This window comes from Nyctereutes procyonoides, unplaced genomic scaffold, assembly GCF_905146905.1.
Source record: "Nyctereutes procyonoides isolate TBG_1078 unplaced genomic scaffold, NYPRO_anot_genome, whole genome shotgun sequence".
Taxonomy (NCBI): Eukaryota; Metazoa; Chordata; class Mammalia; order Carnivora; family Canidae; genus Nyctereutes; species Nyctereutes procyonoides.
In genome coordinates, this window is record NW_026575140.1 from 6,213,944 (window position 1) to 6,241,303 (window position 27,360).

Genomic DNA, 27,360 nt, shown 5'->3' on the forward strand with positions numbered 1-27,360 from the left:
TTTTCCAAATAAATTACTGATAACTGCTTCTTCACTTGACACCATTTTGTCTTACGAAAGGTTTCATGGGAACGAACGCTCTACTTTCAGATAGCGGGGGACTCTTGTGATGGCAGCAGTACCCCCAGCTTTTGCAGAGCACTCCTGGCTGGCAGCGTTCTTGCATTTCACTGCCCACCCCACCCGGCATTGAGCTTCCTGGGTGATGTCATCCAGCCTCATGGCATCGAGCAGCACCCATATACTGACAGCCCCCAAATTTATACCTCCAGCTCCAGACTCCTATATCCAGCTGTCTGCCCCACTCACATGTATCTCCACTCAGATGTCCACTCAGGGTCTCTAGGACATCTCAGATGTCCTGCCCATCATCTTCCCCATCTCACTAAATGACAGCTCAGTCCTTCCTTGGGCTCAGGCGCCGAACTTTGTCAGTTTTTACTGCTCTCCATCTCATCCACTGCCGACTCCATGTAATGGTTTCACCTTCCAGTATGACTCCATCCTGCCCTCTGGACGAAGATACCACTGGCATCACTTGAACCACTGTCCAGCCTCTTCTGCCACAACCAGGGAGTGTGGGAAAAGGAAAAACTGAGAAACTGAGCCCAGGGTTGGTGGAGGGTAAAATGGTTTCTGTATCTAGAAATCTTGCCAAGGAAAGCATGATCCTCAGAGTTGTCGCCTGTGGCATCCCAAAGCCAAGAGCACTGAGAGGAGAGGGGATGGGTTTTCCTGCAAGCGGGAAGGTGTAAGGACATTGCCATTTCTCTGCCAAGAGCTACCCTAGATTAGCTACCCCCAAACTCAGCTGTGCCTGCACCTGGAACTGTGCCCAGGGTGACTGGGGAAAAGTGATTGTCCTCTGTGATGTCACTGCAGAAGTGGGCAGGCCTGGTTGCTTTCCAGAGAGAAGAGAGAGGCCCCAAGAGAGACAAGTCGCATGCCCAGGGACCTGCCACAGGAGGAGACAGGATTCAAAAGCAGGGCTTCTGGATCTAAGCCCAGGGCACTGGCCACAAAGACCCCCCTGCGAGCTCGAGTACACTTCACCTCCCAGAGTCCCCTCTATTTGCTTCTGTCCTGCATCGGCCCCCTAGCAGTCGGCTTCTAGGGGCTGCTCCCTCTGCCTACCCGACCACACCTGGACTCCATGTCTGCAGGTGATCTCTAGGCCTTGCGAGAGACCATCATCCCGAGCTCTTCTCTGCCCATACCGCAGGCTCTTCAGCCCCTAGGAAGGGAGACAAATAATTAGACCTCTAATCCTCACTGTTAGTGCAATAAAAACAGCAAGAATAAAATTTTATAAACGTAAAAGCCAAAGTGGGCCCCTCTTAAGTTGGACAGCTGCCGTATTAAAGAGCTTTTGTCTATTTTTGAACTCTCAGATTTTCGGCTCAATGAAAGGTGAAGGGTTGCTCATGAGATAATGAAAACTTTTTGCAAAAGCCTCCGTCCAACATTTAAAAATAGCGACAGTGGTCCTAGCAGTTTCAGGACTGTTAGTACAGGACACGTGTGACCATGGCACGAGCGGCGTGTCCTTGCCACTCCCTAAGCAATGGGAACCGCAGCCCCCCCCCCCCGGCCCCCTCAGGAGGGAGCAGGATGATCAATGACACCTGCGAGAGAGCAGCGCACCGGCGCGTCCTCCAAGCGTAAAATCCAATTATCTGAAACAACATGACTATCAAATTCTCAGACACTATGTAATTTATAACGGGATTTGTATATTCAGAGACCTGTGGCGTGTTCTTTGAATTCTTTTAAAATATAAATTATATTGAGTATTAAATAAAAACACTGAACTAAAGAGCGTAGCCACAGTCGGGGCGCAGGTTCAGGCTCTGGTTTAACGAACGTTTGCCCGCCGTTTCCATCTCAATTCCTGCTCCGCGCGGGCACATCCAGCATCTCTCCCGCAGGAGGCTTTATCTGCTCGTGCACAGGAACGAGAGGCCCAGCTCTACGCCGTTGTCTTATTACAAGAGCCACGGGCCTGGCAAGCTGACAAACACGTGTAAAAGGAGAAAGGTGCGAACAGTGTTTTCCCCTTTGTTTAGCACTGGCTTTGAGAGCGGAAAGCAAAAAAAAAAAAAAAAAAAAAAAAAAAAAAAAAAACAGCTTATCGAAACAGAACGAGGGTCTAAGTTTGACTCAGTAACCAAGGACGGTAGTTCTGCGGCAGAAACCATTGCAGGCTGGAGGTAGAAAGGGACACTGATGTTGAAATGTAGGTAATCAGAGGCACCAAAGGCTCTGGTCATGTGAGTCATCATCAAAAGACAGGCCGGGTAAATATCGCACATTTCCTGTCAGCTGCTGCTAAGACTTGCATTTTTCGAACTGAAAAGGAATCCTGCAGGGCTTTTTACTTATCACTTGTTTGAAGAAAGGCTGTTTGAGGTCCCTTCACTGAACATGAGGCCTAGGTTGCAAAATTAGGTTTCCTGTATCATCGCAGGACGTATTACACTCTGCTAATCCTGTTTGACATTGAACTGTTGTAACTGATGCTGCCACTGCTCTCTTGGGTCCAGGGCAAAGAACATACCCATTAGAGGGAAATAACTGATTGTGAGCAGGTGGATTGCCCTCCCCCCGCCCCTCCCCGCCCGAAGATGAGAAGGACCCTTTTGTGTCTTGAGAATCTCTTAACCACTTCCAGGCACCTGTACAGACAGGAACCTCCATGGGAAGCAGTCTCCAATATCCTGGGGCAGGTTGCAAATGATGCATGTATTTGGAAAGTCCTCAAAACCTTCTGCTTGCTCCAGCCATGGCCTTGACTCTGTTCACATCTCAATCCTGTGGAGTTCTTTGGCTCCCTGCCCACCCTGAAGCCCAAACTCCTACCAAAGATCTTTATTTTAATATAGTCAAACTTAACAATTTTTTTATGGTTAGTATTTTCATATCTGTCTAAGAAACCCAAGGTCATGAAGACATTCTCCAGTGTTTTCCCTCTTGAAGCTTTACCGATTTACCTTTCACCTTCAGATCTATGTCTAGGGGATATTTTTAAGATTTTAAGGTTTCATTGTCCTCTATTGAGCACACACTGTGTGCTAGGCATCTTGCAAGGCAGTGTGCTTTGAGTAGTTCATAGCAGAGATTGCTGTTTCCATTTTATAGATGAAGTGATAGAGTTCAGAGGGGCGAACTGCTCAGAGGGCGCTGCCTGCAAGAAGCAGGGCCAGGCTTTGAACCCAGCACTGTCTGTCTTACCTAGCCAGAGACTAGGACAAGATGTGCTGGTGGAGGAGCTCTAGGCTTCCCTCAGCAAAAGTGGCTGAAGAGTGACCCTTCTCAGAATACTGGTGAATAAATAGGCTGGTTTTGCTCCAGATGCCGCTAAGGGCTTCCCCCCAAGGGAATCTTGGGGGTTCAGAGGATATAAAAGGCTTTTCCCAAACATCCCATAATGTTCTTAGGACTCCATGTCCCGTGAACCACATGCGGAGAAACTATTCCGAAGCTCCATGGCTCAGTGTGATGTTAACCATCAGTTAAGGTCACCAGGATTTATCATGGCCAAGAGGTCTCTGCCTTTGCCTATTCTACTGGCTTTTCTCATCCTACTTACTAAAGTGACATATTAATAGATATCCTGGTCTTAAACCATTCTTGCATTCCTCGAGTAAGCCTAGAATTATTCCTAGAATAATCCTGTCTACTTCTGGGATATTATTTTTTTAATGCACTGTTGCCCTGGTGCTGGTTTCCCAGATGCCCTCATAAATTCTGAGAGCTGAGGGAACGTCTGTGGAGCAGGGGACAATGTCCCATCACCTCTAACATTTTTCCAGAATCAGAACCCACGATAGCAAAAGGCCAAAGCAAAACTCGAGGAAGGTAATGTAGTATGTGGCCCAAGTACACAGCTCCAGCCTGACCAGGTTGTGGGGGGATAGCTGAGGATATGCAGCATTCATAATTTAATATTTTATATATCAATTATTCATGAACTTCCTGCAAAGTCCATGTTGTAGTAAATGGTCATTTTTCCAAGCCGTGAATTTGAGTCTCATAATGCAGGTTGGGATGTGGGAGCTAATCCCCCTAGCTGATGGGTGGGCTAAGCCAGCCCCCCAGCATCTGCTTCCCATCACAATTACATGATTTCCTACTCATCCAGCATGACAGTGACTCAGCTGGTCTTATAAAAACCTGTGTGTGTTCTTCGTGGAAAATAGCCTTAGAGCCAACTTTAGGTGTTGACAAAAGAGGAGAGAAAATGAGGAGGTTGAGGCCAGTGATGATTCTAGTAAGAAAATGAGAGTTTGGTGCAGGTTCAAGTGGAAAGTCTACTTCTGTCATGGCTCTGCTTCTTTAATGCGAGTCAGTTCACCATTTATTTGCTCTGTAGAAATAGGGAAAAGTGGTTTGTGACACTGTTACGGTGTATTTACCAGCCAATAAATAAATAATCCATCAAACCAGAGATAAAACCTTAAAGAATGACAAGACCGTAAACTTACGGAATTTAGATATGCAGAAGTGATAGTACATCTGAGTTAATTTTGGTGAATTTATTTAAGTGGCATCTTAATAGTGGAATAAATCACTTTCATCTTATATTTATGGAATCATGAAAGGCCTGTGGGTAGTCACTTATGTTTTCCAGTCATATTTTAGTGTAGTGGTTGAGAATCTTCTACAGGCAGGGAAGCGCTCTCCTATGAAGACTAATCTGTAATACGGATGGAAGCAGAGCTGAGCAGTGGGCCACATAAAGACCCAAGCTTCTCCTCTAAGCCCTGGGGCACCTTGTGGGACCTCTTGCTTCCCACAGTTTGAGAGGCTCATTTTAGTCTGATTCATGTCATGTTCCCAGTGTCTAGCACATGTCCCAGCATGGAATAGGCGCTTAGTGAGTATGGGTGGGTGGATGGGTGGATGGATGGGTGGATGGATGGATGGATGGGTGGATGGGTGGATGGATGGATGGGTGGATGGATGGGTGGATGGATGGATGGATGGATGGATGGATGGATGGATGGGTGGATGGATGGATGATTGAATATATGGGTGGATGCTTGAATATGCAGATTGGTGGATGATTGAGATTGAGTGCTGAATAGATGCCTGTGTAGACAAATACATGGGCAGGTGGATGATTGGCTGGCTGAGTGAATTTATAGAGGATTGATAGTAGATTCCAATCCTCCTTTCCACTATAATCTACCCCACTTATATTGCCACAAATGACCAAGTAAAAGGTTTCAGGACCTTGACATTACATTAGCTGACTTCTTGTAGAAATGCCTCCCCATTGTAAGAAGAATCCTGAACACCAAGTAGCCTTCCCCTCACCTCCATAAGCCCAGAGTTCTGCTGCCATCAAGGTGACATCCTACAGCCTCACCCCAGGAGCATCTCCTCCTTTCCTGAGTTCTGCTGGGACCTCACCCCCTCTGGGCTGCTTCCTCCCTCCTCTGATGCTCTTCTCTGGCCTGTCCTCCAAGGCCCAGCCCCACTGTGTGGATGTCCCTGACCCACCCCCAGCACTCTGACGTCTCTCCATCACAGATGCCTGGCAACCAGAAGATGGGTACCAGCAAGTGGGCTGAAGGGCTAACCTCAAAAGCAAAGGAGGAGAACCAGAAACACCCAAGCAAGTGAGCCCACCCTGCCATGTCCCCCACCCCAGCCCCTCTGCACACCCCTGCCAGGAGGCTGGGACCAGATACCAGCAAGCAGAGGGAAGAAGGTGCCGGAATCCTCTTCCCCATATTCCCTCCGATGACCTCATGGCCTCATCCTGGCGGTCTCAGCAGTGTAGGGAGAAGTGCAGTGCTGAGGACAGACTTGCCAGGGAAGTGGACCTGTGACAAATGTCTTCAGACTTTTCTGTGACAAGAGCCATCTGTCAGATTTGAGTCGTTGGCCCCCCCTTTCCCCTCTAGCCAGCGTCTCCGAGGGAGAGGACTAGAGGTCTAAAGGTGTTGGCTCAGCACCTCCAGTGTCTTCATGTCCTTCCCTTGTCAGTGCTCCTCGGGTAGCTTCAGGCTGCCAAGACTGCTTCCCTGTACCCAGAGGGACCATAGAGCTGCCTGTACACTACACCCAGCAACGACTTGGTAGTGATCATCTGCCTCAGTTTCCCTGACCTGCATGTTTCCCAGACTGGAGCCAGCCCTGACCATGTCCCCCTGGCATGCAACTGGATCTTGTCACCTCCCCTCACACCCGCTGCGTTCACCTGGCTTCTCCCCCTCCCCATTCTTCTCAGACCCATTCACCCATCTTGGAGGGAGGAACGTTCAAGAAAAGTATCTTTTTAGACAAACTGCCAGCAGGTCCAGAGAAGGCAGGGGGATGCCAAAGGACACACGGTGAGTGAGTGACAGACCCAGCTCTCCTGCCTCCACCCCCGCCACATCCTGCTCTCTGTCCCTGCTCTCTGCCCTATTTGATGAATTATCAGACACTCCTGGGTTCAAATCCCAGATCTGCCACAAAACTGGGGCAAATCTTCAGCTCACCAAGATCCAGCGTCCTCACCTAGAAATGAGGATGGCAATGGCATCTGCATGGAAAAGAAGCAAGCCCCTGACCCCGCCCCACATGCAGGCCTGGGTCACATAAAACCTTCTGACTCAGTTGTGGCTCCCAGTCCCAGCCCTGGACCAGAAGTCTGGAGGCAAAGACTCCTGCCTGGCACAGTGGTGACGCATGGACCCGGGTACCAGCCCAGAACCAACGGGGGGACCTTGGGACCCTATCTGCCAAGTAGGGAAGCATTTAGCCTGCCTCTGAGGCCTGCCCAGAGCACATCAAATCAGAGAGGCAAAGAAACTCTCTGCAGTGGCCTTATGCCTATCAGATGCATTCACCTGAGCCCTGCTCCATACTCAGCTCTGCATAGTGTGGGGCCACAGGCCTCAGCCTCCTCCCCCATCTCCATGCTCATGTGGGCAGCGGCCTCCATCCTGGTCTCCCACTTCCCATCCTGCCCCCCATTCTGCAGTCACAGGGGTCCCCTAAAACACTCTGACCGCACTCCTTCTCCCATGTCTCCTCTGTGCCCTTGAGATAGACAGTCTCTTAATGTGATGTTCAAGACCCCTGTGGTCTGGCCACGGCCAGCCCCTCCGATCTCAGCCTCCACCTCTCTCTCTCTCCCTCTTTTTTTTTTTAAGATTTATTTATGAGAGAGAGAGAGAGAGAGAGAGAGGCAGGCTCTGCGCCAGGAGCCCGACATGGGACTTGATCCCGGGACTCCAGGATCGTGCCCTGGGCCAAAGGCAGGCGCTAAACCGCTGCGCCACCCAGGGATCCCCTAGCCTCCACCTCTCTCATGAGTCCTCAAATCATGATCCCTCACTGGGAGCCCCAAGGTTCTCCTTTGGTGGCATTTGCCAGACTGATTTACCGTCAACCTGGAGCCGACCCCAGACCCAGACTCCTCGGTTGATACCTGATTTGCTCCCCTAGACGGCAGCACCTCTTTCATTCCAACAACCTGCCGGTGCTTGTAAATGCCTGCGAATCCCGTGTGTGGGCTGCATGGCGGGGCGGGTGGTCCTGCGTGTGGGCTGGATGGTGGGGTGAGTGACGGGCCGAACGAAATGCCAGTGGGTGAGAAGGATGGAGAGCAGCTCACCCCGTAGCCCACCCCCACGAACCCAAGCACACAGAACGACCAATCCCTGACTTCCCTTCTTGGGATTCAAGTGGCTCCTGAGCTTCCTTTCCATGCTGGCCATGCCCGAGGCACTGAAGAAACCCAGTGACAAGACAGAGGACACAGGTCCTGCCCTCCAGGGGCCTCAGCCCATGTGGAATCAGAGGGAGCAGGAGTGCAGGCTCCGGAATTGCACAGAACAGGCTGGATCTCAGTTCTGGCTCCACCTCTTTTACTAGCTCCGCCCTGGGCTTCCCCATCTGTAAAATGGGAGAGGAAGACACACCTCCCCCTCAGGTTGCTGTGCTGATTAAATGAGCTCCTGGTGCTTGTAAAGGCTGTAGCCCGACCTGGGGCTATTCTATTTCTCAGTGAGAGCTACCTTATTTGTCACATTGTTCCTCTGTGGAGAGATTGCCCCGGTCCCCTCCCCACGGTCCCAGGCACATCCCTGGAAGAGATGCAGAGATAGAAGATACACAGAGGAGGGGTCCCCTCTGCCAGCCCTGGACCGATTGGCCCTCCTCTTGCCACCATCTGTCTCTTCCCGACACACACACCGGCTCCTTCTCTGGAATCCTGGCGTCTTATCAGCAATGTTCAGCTGCTGATATGCCTTCACCCTGCATAAGCTGTAGGTCAGGGCCTGCTTGGATTACAATAAAGCGATCCAGAAGAAGCCAAGCATCGTTTTAGAGATAGGAACGTTTTAATTTACCAAGATCCAAAAAAACATGAGCTCTCCAAGCCTGGTGCGGGTAGTCACAGAAAGAAACCTTGGCTAAGAGCATGGGCCTTACGCTGCCCACTGACCCAGGTCCCTCTCTGTGGGCTACGTGCCCTGGAGTGAATTATTGAACTGTCTGGGACTCAGTTTCTCTACCTGTTACATTGGGGATCAATTTCCTCTTGACCGTGGGCCCCCTTGTGGAAGACCCTTGGGAAGAAATTCCAGAATAGAGGCAAAGCTTGCTTTATCCTCTGTCCGTGCCGCAGCTGGCGTGGGGACGGGGAGACGGGGGTGGGAAGGAGGGCTGTCATCATGCTATTTCTCCACAGTCACATATATCTCGTTGATAAAATGGGCCCTGCACTTAGGAATTGGAAGGGTTTCCTTCATAATTTAAGGCAGCACCTACCTCTGCCGGTCGTGGGGGCTGGAAGATTAATTTCTCAACCAGCCACGCAGGTGGACGCTGGCGCCGACTGCTCCATGTGCAGGCACGGGTGATGCCGTCTCTGCGCCCAGCGGGTAGTGAGACTGGCACCGCCGGGGCAGGAGGGCCAGGCGCTCATCTGACGGCAGCACGGACTCCCCGTGCCCCTACCTTCTCCTGAGAGCTGACGTCCCTGGCACCCGCAGCCCTGCCCTGGGCTTCCGAGGGGGAGGCCACATGGTGAGGGGCGAGACGATGACGTCAGGTGACAGCTGGCCAGCCTGGACTTCACTGGAGACAATCCAGTAGCAGCGTGACCGGGGCTCAGCTCCAGGCCAAGCCAGGGCCACCGGCCACAGGCTCCAGCGTGGTAGCACAGGGCACTGTGGTCACACCGGATGAGTGGGGCCCCAAGTTCCACCTCCCGACCAGGTGGAGGGCTGTTGGAAAGGACACCTCCTGCACCGAGTAGGAGCGAGGACCGTTGTCACTTAGTAAGGTCTGCCGCCGGCCTCGATTGAGGAAAACGTGGCAGGCATGCCCTGCGTCCACGGCTGGAGGACTCAAGTCCTCCTAAATTGAGGTCAGAGTGACAATGTAAATGGATCTTTCCGGCCTGAGGGAAAGACAAAAGTAGAGCTTCACCTCGCCACCTTTCAGCTGTGGGTCTTGAAGAAAAATGGAGAAGTTTAGCTCAGGGTAATAGCTGACAGGCAAGGGAATAAAAACAAGCAGCAGTCACAACCAGTCAAAGGGAGACGGAAACCCTGTGCCTCACCACAGCTGGGTCTGGAGGGCTCCAGCTCTTACCGTCGCATTGTCGGTCCCTACCTCCAGCGTGTCAGCTTTTGCTCCCGGCATCCGAGGTGCACGAGGGTTTATAATTGTTAAAACTTCCTCATTGCCCCTTTCTTCATTGTAAATCGTCCCTCTTCTCTCTGATGACATTTTTTTGTTTTAAAGTCTACTTTGTCTAATATTAGTGTAGCCGCTCTGGGAAGCCTTCTCTGATCTGATCTGACCCCCTGACACATCTGGGGCAGTGACCGCCTGACTTCCCCGGAACGCCCCGCGTGGGAGGCCAGTGCTGGAGGCCAACGGAGTTGGTCCTCATTCGGTGACCCCACTCCCGTCCATCACCTGCCGTTTTCCAAACTCTTGGCCAAGTTGTGCTGACCTTCCCACCTCAGGCTCGGTGGAGAAGAGTCTCTGTCTGGTACCGAGTCTGGGGATCAAGCCTCAGCTCTGCCACTGGTTTGCGGTGTGATCTTGGGCAGGTCTGTTGCCCTCTGTGAGTCCCTCTCTTCCTGTCTGTGGGTTAGTTGAGCTCTCAGGCCAGAGGCTGGAGAGGAGACGGGGGAGGTCAACCCCCACTCGCAGAGGTTCCTGCAGGCGTATCCTTACTGCTCCCTTCCTCGCTGGAGCAAGCAGCCAGGACATGGTCCATGCGGCTGACCTCAGACTATCTTCCATTTGTTCAGGCACAAATAATTCACAGAGCAGCAAGGCTGGAGGAGGACGTGTCATAGGATCTCGGCCTCAATTCAGTGTCCTTTCTCTCTGTTCGCAGTAGCTCGGTACAACCGAACCAGCTATTTCTACCCCACGTTCTCAGAAAGCTCAGAGCACAGCCACCTGCTTGTGTCTCCTGTGTTGGTGGCAAGTGCTGTCATAGGTGTGGTCATCATCCTCTCCTGCATCACCATCATCGTAGGCAGTATCCGCAGGGACCGGCAGGCCCGGCTCCAGCGTCACCGCCACCGCCACCGCCGCCACCATCACCACCATCGCCACCGCCGCCGCCACCGAGAGTATGAACAAGGATACGGTGAGTTGCCATCCGCCCCGGGCCCGGCCTCCTGTGTGATTGTCACTACAACCCAGCCCTGTCGTGGGTGGGCCAGGGTAGTCAGGAAGGTATCCCAGAAGTGGGGTCAGGAGGAGATCGGAGGCACTCTCCAGAACATTCTCAGGGGCCTGAGAGGTCCAGTAGTCTGCCAAGGGTGATGCTGAAGGTCAAAGGGGGGCTACAGTGCTATTCCCCAGCCTCGGCCAGTGTTGGTCAAGGAGGATGAGGAGATGGAGAGGTGAGGGGACAGGGTGGGACAAGGAGCAGTGGCTGAAGGGAAAGATGGATGAGTGGATGGGATGGGAGATGGTGGACAGAAGGACACATGAAGAGAGGATGAGTGACTGGGGGGGAGGGTGCATAGATACAGGCGTGGATTGGGTAGATGTGTGAGTACGTGGATGGATGGGCTGGGTGGGTGGATAGGAGGAAAGGTGCCTAAACAGGAGGGTAGTGGGGTGGCTAGGTGGGGGGTGACATGGGCATACGAGTAAGTGGATGGATGAGTGAGGCATGAATGACGAGTGAATGAATCTATCCCCAGACAGCCTGCAAAGTGCACACAGACCGACGTGAGAGTTTCCCAATTAGTGCAATTACCCTAACGCAGAGTTGGTGGCTAATTCCTGGGCCAAGCAGTCCCGGAAGTGCCCATCCGGCCAGAAGGCCTGAACTTCTTAGAGTGCAGCCGCCTGACTCTGTCTTACACCTGGAAAGGACCAGTTACCTGAAAGCAGCAAGAAGGAGCTCGAGTCATTCAACCCTCAGAGCCTGCCCTGAGGCCTGACGGGGGCCTCTGCCTGGGTTGGGGGGTCTGCCCAGAGGCCACCGTCCCACTGCAGGTGAAGCCGTCTGGAGGCTCCGGAACCATGGCAGCAGCTGAGAATCTGTCCTCCTCCGGGACAGGCAGAGCTTGAGAGGAAAAAAGAAAAGAAAAATTTAAAGCCTGGTTGGGTGCGATCTCCTCCCGCCTGGACCCTGGAAGGCCTGAAAGCCACAGCCCCTCCCAGCACGGCCTGACCATCCGGCAGCTTTGTGCCACCCCCTCCCCTCTTCCCACGCGGAGTTAACTGCTTGGGGAAGGGGCCACGTTTTAGCAATAGGGACACCCGCAGGTGGGGACGCGAAACACGTGGGAATTGGGCCGCAGGAGCTCCCTGCGTGCCGGCCACTTTTCACGCACAACCTCGTTTAATCCTTACAGTGGTCCTCTTTATTACCTTCTCGGTTTACAGATAAGGCAGTTGAGGTTGGGGGGTGAGGCTGCTGTGACAAATGCACCCTAAATTGAGTGGCTTGTATGCAAGAGATATTTAGTCCTCCGTCCTGGAGGCTGAAGATGCCCAAGGTCAAGGCACCTGCAGATTTGGTGTCTGGTGAGGGCTCACGTGCTTCTCGCCATGTCCTCACATGGTAGGAGGGACGAGCTGGCTCTCAGGGTCTCTTTCATGAGGGCACTGCTCCCCATGATGAGGGCTCCACCCTCCTAACCTAATCATCTCCCAAAGGCCCCACCTCGTAATAGCGCCTTGGGGGTTCAGATTTCAACATATGAATTGGGGAGGGGGGCACAAACACTCAGACCATAGCAGGGTGCTTAAGTAACCTACCTAGGGTCACCCAAGCAGGGGGACCCCAGATTTGAGCCCAGGTCACCCGATCCGGATTCCTGTAGGCTACTCACTGCACAGCACTGCCTTGGAGGGCCCGGTGCTCACACCCCTGAGGGAAGCTGAAGGTGTGGGGGAGACAGCAGCAGGGGCACCCCATGGGCTCAGGGCCCTGTCTGGCAGATGCACTTAAGACCTAGGCGGCCCTGCAGACCCAGATGTCGTTCCTCTGTCAATGCTATTGGGAGAAGAGAAGAGCAGGAAGCTGGCCTCTGAACAAGACCCAGAGAGACATCAGCATGGCGGGGGACACATGGCTACAATGGAAGAAAAGTGCAGCAGGTTAGGGGTTCGCCCTCACTGCCCAACAATGGAAACTAAAGAGAAGCAACAGCATGAATAAGGCAGCTGCTGAAGTTCAGCCAGCCCCAGTCCCCAGGAGCCAAGGAGTCCCCCAAGAAGACAAGCCAGGAGCACCCCAGACCAGGCCTGGCTTGTTTCTAAGCTGCTTTGCCAGCCTGACCCTTAAGGATTGCAAGGCTCTGCCCAGCATGGCCCACCCCCAACAAGGAGCCAGGGCCCCCTCTCACCCTCCCCCTTGCTAGCAGGGTGCTGCTGGTCAAGCCCAGGACGACAGCGTGCCTGCCTCCCATGGCCCAACTCTTGCCGCCCCCCCCCCCCGCCCCAGCTTGTCCCCAAGCACCTCCTTCACGCTCCTCCCCACCTCCACACCTCTGCACATGCTCTTCCTAGGCCAGAACGCTATTCCCCGTACTTCCCCAACTGACCAGAGCCTACTTGTCCTTCCAGGCCCAGCTCAAGTGCCACTTTCTTTTGGGAGCTGCTCTGGCCAGTCAGGGTTGCATGGCCCTTCCCTGTACTTCCTTGACACTTATCCACACCCCTAACATGGCCCTGTCATGGGGCGTCTGGGTTGCATCAGGGAAAGCAGGGCACAGCTGTGTGTAGCTCTCACGGGGCCAAGCCCACAGCCCAGCACAGGATCTCACCCAGAGAAGATGCTCCCGGGTGGAGGAAGGAACCACCGCATTTCCTCCTCACTTCGAGAGCTGTGTTAGCTTATGTTACTTATATATATATATATATATATATATTCTTGAAGTAATCTCTGCGCCCAATGTGGGGCTCAAACTCAATCTCAAGATTGAGAATTGCATGTTCCACCAACGGGGCCGGCCAGGTGGCGCCCCTAGCCCATTTTAAAGACTGGGAAGCCAAAGCACCCATTTGAATGGCCTGCAAGTTCCCGCCTGGGCCGGTACGGAGAGCATGAGAGAGGGCCCACGGGAAATCCCTAGCTGAAGTCTGAGAGAGCGACGTTGGCCTTAAGGAGAGAGACGAGCCTGCTCAAGGTGCCACATGGGCAAGGCCCTGGCCCTGATCTCTGGAGTAGGCGGGGTGACAGCAGGTCACAGCCAGGCCAAGTCTGGAGTCTGGCCTTTGCTGCCCCATGCTGACCAGCCGCAGCCCTGCAGCCCTGTCACCGCAGGCACCCATTTGTGGGGTTTCCACTTCCCTGCCCCACTTCTGTTCTCAGCTCTTGCTTTGGCGCCTCTGTGGGGACTCAGTGGGGAGCCCAGAGGCACCGACACCCTCCACAGCATCCTCCAGCCTCCTGGAGGGTGCGCAGGGGGCCAGGAGCCTTGGAAGGGTGCCGGGGAGGAGAAGGGAAGCACACTGTGCATGCCGGGAGAACGCAGCAGAGCGCTGACAAGCACCCGCTATTGGCCCTGGGGACCCTTCAGTTCTCCAGACACCCCCTTCCCCTGGCTCCAGTGACTGAGGCCCTCCTGGTCTCTCTCCCACCTCTCTGCTGGCTCCTTCTCAGACTTTCTTACTGATTCCTGGTCTCCAAGGAGAGGAATATCAAGGTCCCTCAGAGCCCAGCCCTTGGCCCCGGGTCCTCTCTCTATACCCACCCCCTGCTCGATCTCAGCCACCTGCCAGCTTTGGGCTCCACCCATCATCCTCGGCCAGGGATCCCCCAGCATCTCTCCTTGGTCTCACAGGCCCTCCTCAGAGCCAGGGGATCCAAATGGCCCTCGTCTTCCACATCTTACGACACAACCTGGGGAACGTTGTCCAACCGCTGTGTACGTCAAGTGGGCCACCTATGCAATGGGTACCCGGGGGCCATCCCTGCAAGTTACTGTGAGGACTAAATTAGCACGGCACCTGGCTTCTGAGTGCATGCTCAATACATGTTAACTCTTTCCATTCTTTCTCCCCTGAGAAAACCTGAGCCAGGGCCACTTCAGTGACACTGGCCACCGCCACTTGCCAGCCACCCAATCTGGGACCTGCAAGGCACTCTCCACAAGGTGCCCCAAGTGACTGAACTGTGAACACTTCCATCCTCTGCTCAGCACCCCCTCAGTGGCTCCTCATGACCCTCAGGACAAAGTTGGCCCTTCTCTGCTTGCCCACAGAGCCCTTCTGCAGTCTAGCCAGGCACAGAGAGAGGAGCCAATAAATGGTTGGGAATGAATGGATGGATGAATGAATGAATGAATGAAAACTGTGTTTCTATAAGATGGAGAAATCTTCAGCTTTAGGAGGCATATCTGGTCTCCTGTCACTTGCTGGGGTTTAGGGTAAGTGGCCCCACCCCTCAGTTTCTCTGTCTGAGAGCAGGACGTGGCCACAGTGCCTCTCACGGCTGTGAGGGTGAGTGTGATCACCAGGCTAGAGCACAGTAGGTGCCCATGGATGCCAATTCCTGCTCCCCACTCCCAGGCTTGTCAAGGGGTGTTAACCTCGGATTTGGGTTAAATAATGAGCTAGTGTTTCTCAATTTTGGTAAAAAAGGGGGGAGGGAGACCTCACTCCCCATGAGGTGGCTAGAGGGCCTTCTGGAAGCCTAGACCATCAGGGTCTGTACTGACACAGAAGTATAGAGAAGAGAGGGATAAGAAAGAAATTTGAGGAGTTGAAATGAGGGGCAGGGGAGCCTTTCCAGCTGTTCCTTGGGAGCTCGGTCTGGGCTGAGCTGGGTCATCTCAGGACTGGGGCCCGAGCTAGCTGAATGCCTCAGCTTCCCTAAGCTGCTCAGCCTCTGGGAAGCCCAAGGAAAGCAGCCCAAGGAGAGAGGAGAGAGGCAGTGTGGCCTGGCTCCATCAGCTCGAAGGCATGCCTACCAGGGCCACCCCACCCCGTCCAGGAAACGGCCTTAGCTCTCCCAAGGTCTAGACAAGCCACAGCCTCCTGCAAGGTGGACGGGACCCTCCCTGGCACTGGAGCGCAGAGGCCCACGTTCCACTTCTGTCCTCACCCCGTTTCGTGCTTCCTTCTTTCCCAAGTTTCTTCCTCAAATTTTTCCAGAAAGTCTCCCCTTCAGCTGGTGCCCTAAAGGGAAACAAATCTCATTTCAGCTCCTTTTACAGCATGCTTTATTGGGTACCTTTATCCTACGAGAAAGGTAATATGTGTTCGCCGTGGAGAACCTTTAAAATACAGAAAATATAAAGAAGAAAATAAGGGTCACAATCCCGTCATCTAGACAGAGCCACTGTTAACGTGTTTGGAATATTTTCTTCTGAGAGCTTTCTCGATGTGCACAGATAGCCCTGGGATTATACCCACAGAAGAAAAATCCAGATTTTTCTTCTCTCTGTTGTATCAGGAGCTGGAAAAAGAGATTAGGGGAGTGGAGAGAGCAGGCTGTACAGTTACACCGAAGCCTCAGCTTGTAGAATGTAGCATGGGGCGCAGCGTGCGCTGACCTGAGGCCACGAGCCCACCCCGCTGTGAGTCCTGATCTCTGAGGGGAGGAGCCAGCGGGGAGCCCACTGGCTGGGGAGACCTCGTGGCTCAGCCCATCTTTGCGGCTCCCACTGTCCCGTAGCCGCTATTAGAACTGTCAGCAGCTGGGAGGTGCAGAGCTCACAGGGTGAGGAGCCAGGATATCCAGCTGCCCTCTGGTCCTACCAATAACTTGTTTGTGTGGCGTCTGGCAAGGCCCTGACCCCCCTCTTGATTCACACTTGTAGAATAAAGAGATTCTGTTCTATCGGTACCTCCTCAGCAGTGTTGCTAGATCTACGAAAAGAAGACTCTGGTCAAATGCTGCATAAGCACAGTCAAACGTATTTCTCCGGTGCAGGACTTTTCAGAGCCTTTGATGGGCTAGTATACGGTAAACAATCAAAAGAGAAGAGAATACAGTATTTGGAGTCACCAGAATTCATCACAAAAGTGCCTTTTCTCCTGCGATAACTAAGGGAATAATGTGTGGTTGGGTACAGGGAGTAGGAGGGCCTGACCCCAGAGACCTCTGCCGCCCTCATTCCCTGACTCCCCAGCTTTCATGCCCCAGCCTTCCCCACAGTTTCAAAGCTACCTTTTCGCACCACACTCTTCTTTCTAATCTCCTTCCTTGGCTCAAGCTGTTCTGTGTCTGTTGCCCAGCCTGTCCCTCTTCTCTTGGTTAATTCCTAGATAAGACTCCGCTTTAGGAGCCCCTCCTCCAGGAAGCCCTCCTTGACTTCCAGGCTAGGTCAGCTCATCGGTGTTCCCCCAGGACCAGTGCTGCCTCTATCAAATCTCATGACACACTGCTCCGTACCGGGCTGTCCCCAGGACGGGCTGCTCACCACCCTGGGAGCTGCACCTGGGCAGAGCCAGCTCTGCTTTCTCTCAGACCCCCATGCCCAGCACAGCCTGGGTGCTTACATTCTAGGGCTATCTCTGAGAGAATGACAGGCAGCGTGCTTGGTGAGCTGCCAGGCGGTAAGTTGGAGAAGAGTCTCGGGGGCCTCAGGTGGATGTGTAAGGACCTCCCTGTTTCTGGCCTAACGCCCAGGCTGAATGTCGTTCCCCTGCAGTGTCCGATGGGTACACGTACAGCCACCCGAGCCACAGGATACGCTATACCTGCAGTCCTGTCGAGGATTGGTCCCCACCGTTGGAGCTCAGTTCTGATGGGGACATGGATGCCACAGTGCTTCGAGAGCTGTACCCAGACTCTCCACCAGGGTAAGGAGGCTGCATGGGGGAGGAGGGCATGAGAGGGAGGGGCACTGGGTGTGAATCCCCCCCCCCCCGTGGGAAATAGCACTCCCATCTCCAAATTACACCAAATGGTGTAAATGCAAAATATCTCTGGGTGTGGAAGCAAGCAGGTCCCAGTGAAGCAGAGCATGACACAACAGATGTCACTAAAGAAGGAAGAGAAGAGCTCAGGTCCTTCAGGCTGGGACCAAGGGGTGGAGCGGGGGTCCAGGCCCCAGCTCCTTCGTATGCACCCCCAAAACCCAAATCACATCCACTGGGTCAGGGATCACTGTGACCAAACTGTTCTCATGTCCATCAGGTGGCCCTGTCCCATTAGAGAATTCTTCTCTGGGGGCCATTTGGGTTTTCCCTGCCACCCTCAGGCAGATCGTCCATGGGATAGTACTTGAAAAAAGAAGAAAAGGCCTCCATCACTTCCTCCCCACAGGAGACCTCTCTGGCCTCACAAACAGCCATACCCCCATCACCTTTTACCCCCCGGGGGGCAGTGGGTACTTTTTTGTCCTTCAGCTGTGGGTTTCAGAGGAGCCTGGGGTTCTCCTTCTTAAAACTGGAAGGTAGACTTGGGTGACTTGAGATCAAGGAGTGTCAGCCTAAGGTTGCTGCCACTAGCGCCACCCACACTGAGTGCCAGCCGGGGAGATGCTCTAAGCTCAGTGACTTGCTCACCAGGGTCACACGGAACACAGGCTGAGTCAGGACCAGAATCCAGTCTCAGTGGCTCCAGGGTGCCCATCCTGGGGGGAGTCGAGGGGTTTCATTAGAGCCAGCATGCCAGAGGTCTGGCTTGGTCCACACCAGGGCAGCTGTCACTGTAGACAGGCTCCCAGCCCTTGGGGAAAGACCTCCACGCCCACCCTAAGGCCAGGTCCCACAGAGCCCTGAAGAGACCCTCTTCTCTTGTAGCTATGAGGAGTGCATGGGACCAGGGGCCACTCAGCTGTACATCCCGACCGATGCCCCACCGCCCTACTCGCTGACCGACTCCTACCCCGTGCTGGATGGCGCCATGAATGTAGGCAGCGGCCCCAGCCCCGGCCGATACCAGCAGGCACAGAGGATCCTGGGCTTTGGTGGCCTCCGCACCGTCTCCATGGATACCCTGCCCCCTTATGAGGCTGTGTGTGGGGTCAACCCCGCATCAGGTCTGCTGCCACTGCCTGGACCAGAACCAGGGCTAAGGAGCTCCCAGGGCTCACCCACCCCAACCCGGGCGCTGGCCTCTGGTCCAGAGAGGATTCTGTGAGAGATGCAGCCAGCCAGGTCCTGCCGGTCCCTCGGGCTGAGCCACAAGGGCGTGCACACACACATGCACACACACATACACACGGGCTCACAAGGGCATGCACACACACGGACACGTACACGCACGCGGATGTGCACACGCAGCACTCTCACATGCACACATGTATACACAGTTTGTACACACACACATACACATGCAGATATGCACACACAGCACTCGCCCCCCCCACACATATACAATCTGTACACACACATCCAGATATGCACCACACATGTACAGACATGTGAATACACACAGGCCCCCCCGACATCCACACAAACCCACTGCTAAGGTTTCATTAAAAATGAAGCTTTCTTGACCTCCCGTCTCCTCCCCAGCCTGTTGATAATGCCTCTGCAGACAATGCTGGGAGAAGACAGGTGGAGAGGGACAAGGGCTTGCTCCTTCCTCTCCCTGGCCTGTTTGCCTCTGCCTTCACCTGGCAGGCTGTGCCCAAACTCTGATTCTGCCTCCCGAAACTGCTCGACCATCCCAGGTCAGCCGCCTGCCCCTCCCACCCCAGGGCGGCGTGCCCTCCTGGCTGGTGGGACAGGCTTCAGTGAGGTCCAGCTACACACTGTACCTCTCCCTCAATTCCAGGGCAGCCACAACATCACCACTCTGCCACTTATGGGGTGAGGGACACGAGTCTGGGGGCTCAGGCCCTCACCACCCACCCTGCCCCTTCCCTAACCCAGTGCCCCCAGCCTCGTGGTGCTGGCGGAGTTATTTTGGAGGCCCCCACCCCACGCGACAGGTGATACGCAGGGTCCTTGGTGGGCACGCGATGGTGGTGGTGGTGGGTTAAAGCTGTCCCCATATCAGCCCAACCATTGCCCAGGGCTGAGGGTCTTCAAAGAAGAGAAGGGTGGCCTGGGCACGGCTCTGAAGCAGAGAAGTGGCCCCTTGCTAAGTGTGTGCCCAGCTGACCATCATGGCCCGAGTTTGGGCTGTCCTCCACGGTGGCAGCTCCTAGTTGGGAATTGTGAGCTGATGTGTTCTGGCCCTGCCCTCCAGGGTATTTGCGGAAATGAAGGGGAAGTGGGCCCCCCTAAATACTAGCATGCCACCACGAGAGGCTGTATCTGGGCCTCACTGCCAAGGGCACCCCAGAGAGAGATATATAGGTTTGCCTGCTTCTAGAGTGGCCCACAAATCCCAACAATTTCCATCAGAGACCATGCAAGTAACAGAGCTGATTTCTGAAGACCCAGCCTGCCGGAGGCTGGCAGCTGAATATCTTTGTGGAGTGTCCCGCCAGCATTGCCAGCGGCAGGAAGTGGAGTCCACGTCCACCCTGCCTCCCCCGCCCGCACCTATCCTCTTCTCCCCATTTCCATTTCTCTATTGAAGGGCTAAGACATTTCAGTAATCCCTTTCTTGAGAAGGAGGGTGACAAGGATGGCAATCGTGAATTTTATTTTCTGTAGAATTAGGATTTCTTCTGGTGCAGAACGGAAAGAAATCCGTCCAGAGGTCCTGTGGCATCCTGGAGCACCCGACTCCGCCAGGAAAGGGACTTTGTTTACAAGCAGTTCTGTCCGCCTCTGTGGTGTACTGTTTTCTAGGCAAAAAATCTCTGTCTGTTGTACTGTAACAGCCTTTAAATGCACTCCAGGGATGAGACTCTTTTAAGAAATGCATCCTGCTTCCGCAACCCCAGAGAGTACTAGGGGGGACAAAAGATAAAAATCCCTAAGGACTCATCAGTGTTTGAGGGATGGAGCTAACAGCTTTTCTTGTTCCTGGATGAAGCGCTAAATAAGCAACAATGTATCTTTTCTGTGTTCAAAACAAGTATATCGTATCAATAAAAATGTCGCAAAGCGAACATTCTCCGTGCCTGGGTTCCCTTCCTCGGTCGCCCTGCCCTCCCACTCGAACTCGAGCGGCATCCAGCCGCACAGCCCTAGACCCGGTGCCCCGCACCCCGAGAGCGGGTGGGATCCCAGGAAAGCGCCCCCCGCCCCCACCCCCACCCCCCGCGCATCGGCCCCAGCCCACAGCGCCCCCTGCCGGCGGCCGCTGCCGGTGCTCCAGGTGCGCACCTGCGTCTGCGGCCGGCCCGGGCTCCAGCTGGTCCTGCACCCGCGGCGCTCCGGGGCTCGGCCCGCAGGCATTCCGCGCCCAGGCGTCCTCCTGCCCCTCGGCCAGCTCCCCGCCCGCCGCACACCAACCGACCTCTCCTGTTGTCCACGCCGCGCTGCGCGGCCGGCGGCCTCTGGTCTGGAGCCAGCGCAGCAGCCCTGGCGGCAGGGTGGGCAGGGTGCCGCCCGCCGCACCCGAAGCACACCAACAGGCGGTTGCAACAGCACCTGGACCCCACCACCCCCGCCCCGGCCCAGGAGGCTGCTGGCTCGGCGGTCCCTGCCTCCCGCCCACCACACCCTGGGTGGCTCAGCCCGGGGGCTCAGGAGGACCCCGAGATGGGAGGTGACAACTGTGGGCATGCCAGGAACCGGAGTGGGTAGGACCGGGGACAGGACGAGGTGCCAAGGGTTGATGCAGGAGATGAGTCCGCGAGCGCCACGGGGTGTGGGCAATGAAACGAGGAAGGCAAGGGAGCCAGTTCAGGGCTTGAGGGTCCACAGGTCCCCCTCCGGGAGGGTGGCGAACGGGGTGGATTACTCACACCGGCTCCCAGACTCCCCAGGGCCATCATTCGAGGCTGCCTCTAGAGAACGTCACTCCTGCCTCTCGTGCAGCCCAGCGCCCCTCTGGCCAGAGGCATCCAGCCCGGGAGTTGCGGCTGCTGGTGGGGAAGGCAGTAGGCATGCGCGGCGCATCGCGGGTCGGCCAGGGTGTCCCCGACAGGGCACCCCGCACAGGGCATCCCCGACAGGGCATCCCTGACAGGGCACCCCGTACAGGGCATCCCACACAGGGCACCCCGCCCAGGGCACCCCGGCCACGCGCGCCACCACCATGACCCGCAGTCGAGAGGAGGGCCACCCTGGGACAGCCGTGGGCTCGCAACGACTGAGCCCCCCTGCACGCAGGGTCCCTCACAGCCCAGGGGTCTGACTCCCCCAGGCTCAGGCCCATGTGGGGGCCCTGGCTCTCCCCACCTGCGGTCGGGAGCAGCCTGCTCAGCTCAGGTGACTTTGGCGCGACCCGCCAGCGCACACTCGGTTCCCGCGCAGGGCCCCCCACGCCCACTGCAAGGCCACCGCCCCTACTGAGGTGTCACCGCTGGGGGCCCAGCTGAGGACCGGCGGGGTATGAGGCAGAAGGGCGGCAGCTGCACCCCCTGAGGATGACTCCTCCGCCCGGGGCCGCTCTGCTTGCCTCGTAGTGAGTCCTCAGGAGGACTCCCAACAGGGGCCAGTTACCTGGGTCGGGCAGGTATTTCCGTGTGTGTGGGGGGCAGCTATGCCCCCAGGGTGGCAGCCCAGCTGTGCCGCTCAGCATCTCCTGGGGGATCCCAGGGCCCTACCCATAGCTCGCAGACTCCTCACCAGCGTCCTGAGCCCTGGGGTCCTGGGAAGCTCTAAGGCCCATTAGCATCCCGATGACTCAATTACGAGAGATGGAAACCCAACTCGAACCTTCTTCAGCAAGAAAGGATATTTATTGACTCATGTAACTGAATTGTCCAAGCAAGAATTCTGACTTCAGGCTTGGCTGGATCCAGGAGGTCCGGGAACATAGGCCAGAGTATTGCCTCTCTTGGCCCTGCTGCCCACCATGTCACCTTCATTGTCCCCCAGGAGTGACAGCTGTGGGTGCTCCAAGCCTATTTCGGTGGGCCCATGACCCGGCCCCAAGGCCTATGTCACTGCTGGGCTCTGACAGCTCATCCTCTTCCCAGCCCTTCCCTCCCAGGACTGACCCTGTGTGTTTGAACCATCTCTGGCAGATGTCCCAGGGCAGGACTCAAGCTGGTTCTTCTCTGAGTGGGGAACCCCGGGGGTGGGGCTTATGGGGTGGACAACGGGCAATTATGATGGCAACAAATTCCTCTCTCTCTGTCACAGCCTTGAGGAGCCTAGACTCAGAGTTCTAGACTTGGGGTCCCTGACCGGACAGCACCCACAGCTGTACTCCCTTCGGCCTCTGTGGCTTTGTGGGGTACTTGGGAGCCTTTGGGCAGCAGGGACAGCTGCAAGGGAAGGCTAGGAGCAAGGCCCCCAGATGCATGGCTGTCCCTGCTTCTATCTTCAGCTCACTGTGACTTTGAGTTGGTTCTTTTCCTTCTCTGGACTTCAGGACCCCAACCCCACCCCCCACCCCCCCACCCCATAGCTCCTGCATATCTCCAGTGCTCCCTTCCTCACCTCCTCCTGCCCCCTGTATTGTCATCAAAGTTAGTCACCCTGGCAGGCAGAGAAAGGTTCTCACTAAGCCAGTCACTCCCCCAAGGGCCCAGACAGCGTGGGTGCAAATAACACGAAATCCGACAGTTTCAAGAGGCCCCAGAGGTCCAGTGGGGAGGAAACTGGTCCTGGAAAAGCTGAGCTGACCCCAGCGCGAGAGGAATGATTCCAGGCACCTGCCCAGGCACTATGCCACCGTGCTCTTGGGCCACCCAGGGGAGAGACAGTCCACGGGCACAGGGGCATAATGGGGTTCCCAAGAGCTGAGGAACAAGGTGTCCAGGATGAGTGAAGTGGTTACATCAGTAAGTAACTAAAAGCAATAGAAGAATCATATGCGGGATGGGAGGTGGGGGTGGAGACTAACTTGCCAGAACCAAATTGTTAAACTTTGGCTATTAGTAGGGGGAAAAAATGCAGGCCATTCCAGCCCTCTCCTCAGGGAGCAAATCTGCCTGGGGCCAAGGACAGAGACAGAGACAGAGATAGAGAGACAAAGAGACCACGAGAATTAAGGCCCTTCTGTGTTAGACGCACATACATCGCCCAGCACCACCTTCCTTGGCCTGGCGCCTGTCTCTTCGGCACAGCTCAGTGGCCTGGAACTCTGCAGGCCCCCTCCCCCGAGTCTGCCACTCCCACTCGGCGCTCTTATAAATCTTTGGCATCAAGGAAAAAGCATGGCCTGGGGTCTCGGATAGTTCCGGCCTGGTAAACCGAACAACAGCCTCCAAAGATACCCAGGTCCGAATTCCCAGAACCCGTGACTACGGTAGCTTCCATGGCAAAGACACTTTGCAGGCATGATGAAGGACCCTGAAAGGAGGCCGTGAACCTGGGTCACCCAGGTGGACCCAATACGATCACCAGGGTCCTCACCAGAGAGAGGCCACAGAATCAAAGTAAGAGAAGATGTGACGAACTGAAGTGGCAGGAAGAGAGAACCGAGAGGTTTACACCTGCTCCACTCCAGGGCAGCCTTGGGAGGAGAGTTGCCACCCCCAGGGATCCAGTTTCAAGTAGTTCTCCAAACGGGAAGGGACTTCCCGAGCACAGGGACAGGAATCACCCTGGCCATGGAGCTCCAGAAGGTTGCAGGAGGCAGGGGAGCCTAGGAGCCGGGAGCAGAGGGCCCCGAGATGTGACAAGCCTGGGGCTGAGGCAGCTCCGAGTAGATGCCCTTCCTGGTGACCGGAAGGCCGGGAGGCCAGCACAGGGTCCTAGAAAACCAGTGATCAAGAATCCTGGGCCGTGCTACTACATGACACCACGCCCTCAGCGGGGCTCTCCAGGCTGTGAGCCACCCGGGGCAGGGACTTCAGCTCATTTGCTTCTGCAGCCTCCAGGCTGGCCTGCACGGGGACACACGCTGGATGCTCAAGGACAGCGTTTCCCCCAAACACCACAGGAGGACATGAAAGGGGACCCAGCGCCTAAGAAGTTGGGAAATAATGCACGCATGCAGCCCCCTTGCAAAAATTCACACCTCTACACACCTGCTCCATGAAAAGTCCTGAAACCCAGGAACCGGGGGACCTTAATTAGCCCAACAGAATTTATTTGACCACAGGAAACTTTTACTCACACAAGACTGATTATGAACCCCCAACAAGTGCTCCTCGTGGAGCACGCCTTGAGAAATGCTGACCCACTCGGAAGGAGTGAGTCACTGAGTGGCTGAATGAATCATGACTTAATTATTGGGTGAATGAATGGAAGGAAGGGAGGAAGGGAGGAAGGGGAAAGGAAGGAAGGAAGGAAGGAAGGAAGGAAGGAAGGAAGGAAGGAAGGAAGGAAGGAAGGAAGGAAGGGAGAGGGGGGAGGGGAAGCCCAGCTCCAAATACTGGCCTCCACCCGTATCTCCCCAAATGCACCTTGCCCCACGGGGGCTCAGATACTTGGGGGTGAATGAGGATCCTAATGCTGCTGCCCCATTAATACCTGGGTCTGTATGAAAAGGGAAAGTCTCCTCTATTATAATTTTAATCTACTGCCTCCTGAGGGAAGGCTGAGGTGTGGTGAGCTTCTAGCATGAAGCCCACCCTTCCAGGCCCATAGGGCTTATAATTCGCATCTCCAGTCTGAGAATAAACCAGCGGACTGTACAACAAAAACAAAAGAAAACAAAAAGGATGGAGGAAGGCGGGAAGGGAGGAAGATGGTGAGTGCAGAGAGGAAGGATAGAGGGGAGAGCACATAGGTAGTTGGCTCTGTTACCCCCAAAGCAGTCCAAGGATTTGCGTCCAGCTTATTTGGGAGGTGATCCCAGGAAGCACAAGGGGAGTAGGGAATTAGGACAAGGAAGGGAGAAGAGCCAACAAAGCAGGCATTCGTGAGCAGCTTATTGCAGCAGGTACCCGGGGCTGACCCCGCTGGGGACCCTGTGAAAGAGTGGAGGACACACCTCAGAACTGTCCCTCCAAGGGCAAGAAGCTGGGGGCTCTGTTCACTCACCCTCCTTGGTTGCTGGAGGGCTGGCCCTGGGTGCTGACACCTGGCACTTGCAGTTTGTCCCACACACCAGCAGAGCACACTCCTACAGCCGGAGACCGTTCTCAAGCAGGAGCATCACGACCTTGGCTGGTGACATCCGGAGTGGGCTGAGGGGACGGGCTGGCACAGATGGATGTGGGTGCCTCTCTGTCTGCTTTCCCATTCTGGGTACAGGGCAATGCCCGAGCCTGACCTCAGCTCTGCTCCACTGGGAGGACATGGCACAGCCCCAGCCACACTCAGGTCTGAGCCCCCGGAGTGACAAGTAGTGAAGGCGCGGGCTGCGCGCAGCTTTCTCTTCTGCTCTCACTCCCTCCCCAGCCTCCTGACTGAGCACCTGGGGAGCTACCCCCCCACCCCCCACCCCCCCCTCCCTGCTCTCCTCGGCCCTCAGCCTCCAGGAGCCACCAGGAGCCAGCCCCCAGCCCCAGGCCCAGGCCCAGGCCCAGGCCCAGGCCCGGCGAGGCTGCTCTGCAGACCCTCCTGGGCCACCTCCTCAGCTACCAGCAAGCGGAGGCAGGGGCGGCCGGCCCGGGGCTGCAGGCCAGCAGCCTCACCCACAGGGCCCGGTGGCTCGGACACAGGGGCCTGCCCTCACTTGCATCCGCCTGAGCTTGTGGTCTCCGGCCCGGCCCGGGGGCCACTCACTCCTGGGGGGCGCCCAGCCCTGCCCGGCCCGTCTGCCACCAACTGGTGCAGGCACTAGAGTTCCTGGAGCTCACGTCTGTCAACCTACCTCTGTTTCCCTGGAGGAAGGAAATCAGGTCCCTAAAGGTAGGCACCACCATGCCTCTGAGCAAGGGGGTCTCGGGTAGGGGCCAGAGCTCTGCCTCTGGGGGGAGCAGCATATCCATCACGCCCGCTGACTTTGGTCCCATTTCACAGTTGGAGAAACTGAGAGATGAAGAGGTTAATGCAACTTCTCTATTGTCACCAGTCAGTAGGTGGCACCACCAGGCCTCAAACTCAGGCAACACAGCCTCCAGCCGCTTGACTATATTGTCTCTCCAAAGGGAGGAACCCCCGAGCTCATAATAAACAAAGGGAGGAGTCTAGCTCTGGAAGGAAAGCTTTACTCTCTTCTGGCTCCAGGCCAGGACCCCTGGGTGGGCAGTCAGGATATCGGGGCCTCACTCCAGCTCAGTTATTCTCTTGCTGTGTGACTTGAGACCAGGACCTGTCCTGTCTCTGGACCTCAGTGTGCCCTTCTGTGAAATGGGACAGAGGGGAACATGATCACAGACCAGATTTCCATTTGGCCAAATGCCACAGCCCAACTGCTTCTCAGGAGCCTCCAGTGTCCCGGGGCATCAGCCCTTGGTCCTGCCTGGCGACTCCCAGCCACTCTGCTCATTGTGTCCCATCTCTAATACTCTAATACTCCTGTTTAGAGTATCTCTAATACTCCTGTTTGTTCCAGACATACGCTGGGAACTATGCCTACCAGGTGCAGCCATGCCTTCTGGGCAGGCTGGGCTCTGCCTACACGCTGCACACCTTCTGGGCAGGCTGGGCTCTGTGGCCACCTCCGAAACAGAGTTGTCACTTGTCCAAGCCATCAGCGTGGAGGACGCCAAGCAGATGGTGCTGGAGATCTTCCTGGCAAGAGCTGCATGCGAAGCCATTCTGGGAACTTCAAACAAGCAGGTCCCGGGACTGGGCAGAGAGAAACCAGCCAGGCCCCACTCCAGGCGCAGCTCAGAGAAAAGGCTGGTGAAGGCCCACAGTCGCCCCGAGGGGGCCCAGCCTGGCCCAAGGCCCGCAGAAAGGCCGGGGTCTGAGAGGGCCCCGGCTGAGGGCCCTGACCGTCAGAGGGCCGCGCCAGCGCCCTGAGTCAGCCTGAGTCCTGGCATCCCTCCGCAGCCCCTCGCTGGCCCCTTGCTCCTCGGGGGCCCACGCTCAGTGAGGAGTTCGTGACCTGCTACAGTGACCTTGTTCTGCACGGGACACCCTTGTCCCCCAAGGACCATGCCCTGAGCAGCC

General features: G+C 55.7%; 1 protein-coding gene across 1 annotated transcript; it reads left to right on the forward strand.

Moving 5' to 3' along the window:
• Positions 1-9,045: 9,045 nt before the first annotated feature.
• On the forward strand, positions 9,046-18,599 carry BEAN1 (brain expressed associated with NEDD4 1). The gene is made up of 4 exons (XM_055304777.1): positions 9,046-9,055; positions 10,361-10,618; positions 17,094-17,244; positions 18,190-18,599. The coding sequence occupies exons 1-4, from the start codon at positions 9,046-9,048 to the stop codon at positions 18,527-18,529; spliced, it is 759 nt and encodes a 252-aa protein (XP_055160752.1). The 3' UTR covers positions 18,530-18,599.
• The last annotated feature ends 8,761 nt before the right edge of the window (positions 18,600-27,360 follow it).